At 35.1% G+C, this 6,748-nt stretch overlaps 1 protein-coding gene across 1 annotated transcript; it reads left to right on the top strand.

Annotated features, from left to right (window-relative positions):
* Positions 1–658: 658 nt before the first annotated feature.
* On the top strand, positions 659–6,245 carry LOC107713782 (caspase-1-A-like). Its single transcript, XM_016519394.1, has 8 exons — positions 659–1,029; positions 1,916–2,189; positions 2,347–2,501; positions 3,780–3,956; positions 4,103–4,355; positions 4,484–4,582; positions 4,869–4,978; positions 5,130–6,245. The coding sequence occupies exons 2-8, from the start codon at positions 1,925–1,927 to the stop codon at positions 5,238–5,240; spliced, it is 1,170 nt and encodes a 389-aa protein (XP_016374880.1). The 5' UTR covers positions 659–1,029; positions 1,916–1,924; the 3' UTR covers positions 5,241–6,245.
* Positions 6,246–6,748: the final 503 nt, after the last annotated feature.

A 6,748-nucleotide genomic window follows, 5' to 3' on the forward strand; every position in this document is an offset into this window, starting at 1 on the left:
GTTCTGTGCTCTTCTATAACTGTCTGGTTTGGGTCAGCCAGCAAATCAGATTTAAGAAGACTGCAACGGACTGTTAGGACAGCAGAAAGAATCATTGGTGTGCACCTGCCCAGTCTTCAGGACTTGTACAACTCCAGAGTGAAGAAACGGGCAGGACTCATCATCAAAGACCCCTCTCACCCCGGACACAACCTGTTTGCACTTCTCCCTTCAGGCAGACGCTACAGATCTCTGCGCACTAGAACATCTAGGCATAAAAACAGTTTTTTCCCCAATGCCATCTCCAGCTTAAACAGCTAACACATGAATCATTACCTGTGTTCCGTAGTTCATTTCCGTAATTCATTCTACATCTTTAATTATTGCCTTTTTCTCAAGTATTATGTAAATACATATGGATATCTCTTATTTATACAGTTCTATATAGAGTACAAATGCACAAATCTGTACATAAATCTACTGTTCCAGATTCATACACATTATTTTTTGTTAAGTCTTACTATTTAAAAGTTTTTTTCTGTTCTCATGTCAGATGTGTATGTATGTATGTATGTATGTATGCATGTGTGTATGTACCAGGAGCACCTGATAAAAAAAAAAAAAAAAACACAACAAATTCCTAGTGTGTTTGCGCACACCTGGCGAATAAAGCTAATTCTGATTCTGATTCTGATATGTACACATGTTACAGTGTGGGTGAGTAGCTGACAGATGTGGCTTTATTGTATTAAAAGTTTGGCTTTCTAATACAAACAGCCTCTGAGAAACTAAAGGAATTGCAAAAAGAAGGCAACTCTCTCCCTAAAACTCACTTGGACGTGTAGCTACACGATCACAAGTTATGCAAATTCTTGTTAAATGCAAATAGTTCCGTTGTTACCACCTGCCCCACTATTGATGGAATGAGACGTAATTTGCTGAAATAAGACCCTTTCTGAGGAGGGCTTTATATCTTATCAGAAAGCAAACCTCGAAACAAAGAAACAACGGAGTGCAGACTGTACACCAAAACTTTCTTCAAGCAGAATCGTAAGTAGTCACGTTTGTTTTCTACAGTGCTTTATACAATACAGATAGCTTAAAGCAACTTCACAGTAATAAACATAAAAAAAAAAAAAGTTGCAAAGTTATTTGATTTCAGGAATCAAGGATTTTAATTTTGAGAGTTAATTAAGTATACATGCTATATAAGATATGTTTAGCATTATAACGGTAGATTTGAAGTGAAAAAAAAGACAATATAAATTAGTTCAAGGCTCTCAAATCCATTAGTTGGAGCAACTTATTAAATTTTTTTATTTTGAGTAATTAACTTAAAAATATGTGTTTATGTTACAAATAATTAAGTTCTTCTGTTTGAATGTAGTTTGTTGGTTGAACATAATTTCAAGTTGTCATAACTCGAAGAAATGTATGCAAACTGTTGAGTTTTTTTATTTTATTTATTGATTTTTTTTTAACTAGCACGACTTTCAGACGAAGCCCATCCAAAAGCCTATTTTTGAAATAGCCTCCTTACATCAATCTACACAATAGTCAATACATTTTATTTTACATTTTACATGAATACAAAATACGAATGTGTTATATTATGCTGATGCATTGTTACAGTCGATCAATATCAACATGCCACTTTACAAGCTTCTTTTGTAGGCTGAATTTATGCCGATAAACAGTGATATCTGACACGCTGAGAACATCTAGTGGATTTAAACAGCACTACAGTCTCTGCCCTCTGTATTTGGAAGACCTTATATGAACCGACCTTATATGAACCTGAACAAATATAAAGCATACCTTTATTTTAAACTTCAAAAGGAAATCAGTGAAATACGTAGTAAGCGGAGTTTCAAGCACACCGGTAAACCCTGCTTTAAGAGCACAGTCAAGACTGTTTTGACTTTATTTCTCCTAGTGACACAAAATGGACACCAAAAGAGTGATGACTGAGGTGCTTGAGGATCTTGTGGATAAAGAGCTCAAACAATTCATCTGGCAGCTGTGCAATGGGGTCACACCAGACACTGAGCCGATTTCTCGAGCAAAGCTGCAGACTTCTGATCGTGAGGAGGTGGTGGACTGCATTGTAAAGCAGTACTCCGGTAATGCTGGGAAGATCACAGTCCAAGCGCTGCGCAACATGAAACAAAATGAGCTTGCAAAGCGCCTTGAATTAAAACTTCAGGAAGGTATAAAATTAGACTGCTTTAAGATTTCATATTTCTTAAGTATATATACTGTATATATAGAGAGAGTAATCTTTTTGAATAATAAAGATATAAGTATACATATAATGGTGTTAGATTCTTTGAATTTTTATTTTTTTTTCTAAATGTGAATATACAGTGTCCTCAGTTCAGCAGCCTGTGCAGGAAGACACAAGAAATGCTCCTGAGCCTATGGAGCTGCAGCCCATCCAGGCTGACTGGCACAGACCGTACAGCATTACCGCATGCAGCCAGCAATTTAAGCACATACTTCTTACACAAGAGAGAAATGATGCAAGTATCTCTGTTTCCTTGAACTTTTGTGAAAATAATACATTCATTGGTCCTGCTTTTGGAAGGCTGCCTTCCTGCAGAGCTAATGAACTTTAAAGGGGTGGTTCACTGTTTTTTTTCTAGGCTTGATTGTGTTTATGGGGTGCAGTCTAACATGTGTTAATGCTTCGTTTAAAAAAAAAAAAGGCCTATGTTTTTTGTTTGTTGTTGTCTCATACTTTTAGATACGCTGTTATTTGTAAATGCTACTGCTCATGAATCGTTAGAAGACAGAATCATGATTCATATATGAATAGATGTTTACGTGCACCTCTAGCTTTCTCTTCCTCTTCTCTAAAGCAGTGCAGCATGGCCCCGCCCCCTTTGCTGCCTTTTCCTGGGGGCGGGGTTTATCTGGGTTTGTTACGTCACGAACCCGGGAAGTAACTCGTTGTAGTCCCTACCAGCCGTTTTTTGTAGACATTAAACTGCCAGAAATTTAAAAGGAGTTATCTCCGTTTGCACTGAACTTCCAGCTTCGTAGCTTTGCAGATATTGTTTATGCTCAAACAGCAACATTACACACTAACTAACCTTAAAAAAGTGAAATCGCAATCAACCACCCCTTTAAAACATTAATTTAAAAAACGTTTTCCAATGTAAGCTTTTCTGTCCTTACAGAACATGTTCTGAATGATATTTTATGTTGATCAGTGTTTCCTGACCCTTCTAAGATGTTCCCAATGTTCCTTCTAAGATGCATAATCCTGATGCATTAAACTGATCAAAAGTGACAGTAAAGACTTTTATAATGATATAAAACGTTTCTATTTCGAATAAATGCCGTTCTTTTGAACTTTCTATTCATCAAATAATCCTGAAAAGTAAAATGTGTCACGGTTTCCACAAACCACAACTGTTTTCAACATTTCTGAAGATCATGTGACTCTGAAGACTGGAGTAATGATGCTGAAAATTCAGATTTGATCACAGGAATAAATTACATTTCAACAGATATTCACATAGAAAACAGCTATTTGAAATTGTAATAATATTTCAAAATTTTACTGATTTCACTGTATTTTTTTATCAAATAAATGAAGTCTTGGTGAGACTTTAAAAATAAATTAAATAATCTTACCAACTCCCAAATTTTTTACAGTAGTGTATAAAGTAGGCTATGGGAATATATATAATATTGGAGATATGTGCAAAAATCTAATTATTTCATGGCATTTTATATAGATTGGTCATCTTGCGTGTGTTTTAATTCTGCAAAATTCTGATGTTTTTTCATAGATTTATTTACCAACGAGCAGGTCTCGGAGGAAAGGCTCAGCCCTGCTAATCACCAACATTGAATTTGACAATCCAGAGTACAACAGGAGAGGAGCAGACAAAGATGAGGAGAACATGGAGTGGCTTCTGACAGCTTTGGGTTACAGTGTTGAGAAACACAGAAATCTCTCTGGAAATGTGCGTAAGACAAAATTCTGGCTTCATGAAACCAATACTGTCTATGTAGAGCTAGTAGATTTCTAGTGTGGAAACTGAAATATGAACACATATTTAATTGTACGATGCATTTTATAGCATTTAAGAAATTGTTTATTTATTCACAGGAAATAAATAGAGCAGTCGTGAACTTCTCTAAACGCTCTGAACATCGAGACTCGGACAGCACCTTTGTGGTCATTATGTCTCATGGGAAAAGAATTGAGAACAGAGATGCCATTTTAGGTGTCCATTATCATTCATCCCAAAATCCCAAAGATGTCTACTTTGTTGACGAGACTTTCACCCATCTGAACTCAGAGAACTGTCCCGCTCTGATTGATAAACCAAAGGTTATTCTCATTCAGGCCTGCAGAGGAAGTACGGCATGACTCACTTTCATTTCTCTTTGTATTTCTCTGTTTCCTAATTTATTTCACTTTGCATGCTGAAATATTGTGAAGTCTTTTAAGGGAAAATGTCCCACAATTAACCATTTCTCTGTCCAGAGCATGAAGGAGGTGTGTATGTTCATGACAGTGTGCCTGAATCCGACTCCTGGGTTCACAGGGAGAAAGACTTTGCCTGCTTTATGTCCACCCTCCCTGGTGAGTCCTCTAAACAAATAAATAATTAAAATAAAAGACTGACTGCAGATATGAGATTTGTTGATTTTGCTCATATTCAAAGGGTAGACACGATTAAAGCAACTTTGTTGTCTTTTTGTTAAATATATTAGTTTAAGGTTGGTTTGAAGAAGAAACTGTCATGGTGAACCGATGAAACCACTTGAATGATCATCTAGAACGACCAATGCTTCTTCCTAAATGAGCAAAGTCTCAGAGGCTGCTTTTGTACTTTATTGTATGACTTAACTATGAATAATCTCCACAGGTGTCTATGCGTACAGGAATCCTGTCGATGGAAGTTATTTCATCAGCTACATAGTGGATGAGTTCAGTACGAGCGCTCATAAATATGACATTATGAAGTTGTTCAGGAAGGTAAATGAAGAAAACCTTATTTAAATTAGTTTGTTTTATTCCGTCTACAAATCAAAACAATCTCTTTCATTTTATTCACCCCGAGTGCATTGCTCAGTTAAAATGAATGAGTTTGCTTCTTGTCACATTGAAATATGATCTTTTGTTACAGGTCGCCTCACGCATGGCGAATGACCCACATTTCTCACAGGAGAGGAAACTACTGCCGTGTCTTGAAAGGACAACCCTTGTGAAGACATTCTACCTGTTCCCTGGTCTCTAATGATGTTTAGAGACAAAACACTACAGGCGAATAGGCTAGAAACATCACCGTACTTCCTCAGCTGATTAATCACAGCACATTAAGACAACTGTCTTATATTACACGTTTTCTGAAATGTTGTTTAAACATGCAAATGAGGCATTATCTAACAAAATATGCACGCATTTACATACATTTCACAATAATAAAGAACAGAAGTCTAAAACATTGAATAAAGTCAGGTTGAAAATTCAGTGCATAAGAAAAATAACTCATTTTGAGAAAAAAAAAAAACAGCCTCTGAACATATGTATTGTATTTTGAGGGTTTAAAGGATTCTTCACAGCAATGTGTGTGTTCAAGAGCGCTACCATGCATCTGTGTTGATTTATTTTCTTTCTTTTATATTCATTCATTTATAATCATTTAATCATTTTATTATTCAATTTAATCATATGATCATTTACAATAATCATTTAAACCAGCCATTTCATTGATGAGTCATTTCTATTATATTATTATTCTTTATATTGTTTTTCCATTGTTGTGCAGTCTTATGATGTGCGGTTTCAAGGGATATTTGTGTTCACAAGTAAGCGATCAGAGAATGTCTCCATGTCAAGGTTTATTACACACAGGACGATGTTGTGAAGCAGTCATTTTCCATTGCTATTATTCCGTGGTATAATAACACTTGTTGGATTTGGGCTGGTCAGATTATTCAGTCTGAGCATAGAAACATGCGCAACTATGATTATTCAATAAACTCTGCTTTACTCAGTCAACTTCTTGGCTGATAAATGACTGTTAATAAAGACAAAACACTGGTTTGGGGGAAAAAAAAACTTTGCTGACTGGGTTTTGGATATAAGACAAACAGATATCTAACAAATAGAAATATATTGATGCATATAGTTGAAGTGGAATAAAATAAAAACTTAAACATGTATTTCGGATGTTTTCTTTCCCTTAGTCTAAAAGAAGACATGCTATAGAAGTAAAGTAGCCCAAAATCTCAAAATGTACCCGTGCATGAAAAACAATGGTTAACACATTCATAATAAAACACATTCTAAATATAAACACTCAAAATAAATGAAATTATATATTCTTTTTTTTTATTTTTTTTTATCTCATTTAATGACATTTCTTTATATACTACACTATTGCCATATTACTATATTAACCATACGTTTCTGGAGTCGCCTCCATCCAGTATAGTAACAATGTGTATGTGTTTAGTATGTAAATATCATACTAAAATAATAGAAAAGAAAACAAGACTGCGGTTGTGAGATTTACTGAAGATGCAGGATTTTTTTATTGTTGTTCTGATCATTAGATTTTAAATACTTGCCACCACTGTTTAAAATGTGTTATTGACAGACAGCCATTATTAATTCATTCCACAAAGGAAAGTGTCTAATAACATGATATTTTGAGAAACTTTGACAGTTTTCAGCTAGTCATGTGACCTCAATATATTTAGACACCATGTTTTACATAAAATCACAATGTCAATTTTTCAT

The sequence above is a fragment of the Sinocyclocheilus rhinocerous genome, unplaced genomic scaffold (assembly GCF_001515625.1).
Source record: "Sinocyclocheilus rhinocerous isolate Xijiao unplaced genomic scaffold, SAMN03320098_v1.1 scaffold1861, whole genome shotgun sequence".
NCBI lineage: Eukaryota > Metazoa > Chordata > Actinopteri > Cypriniformes > Cyprinidae > Sinocyclocheilus > Sinocyclocheilus rhinocerous.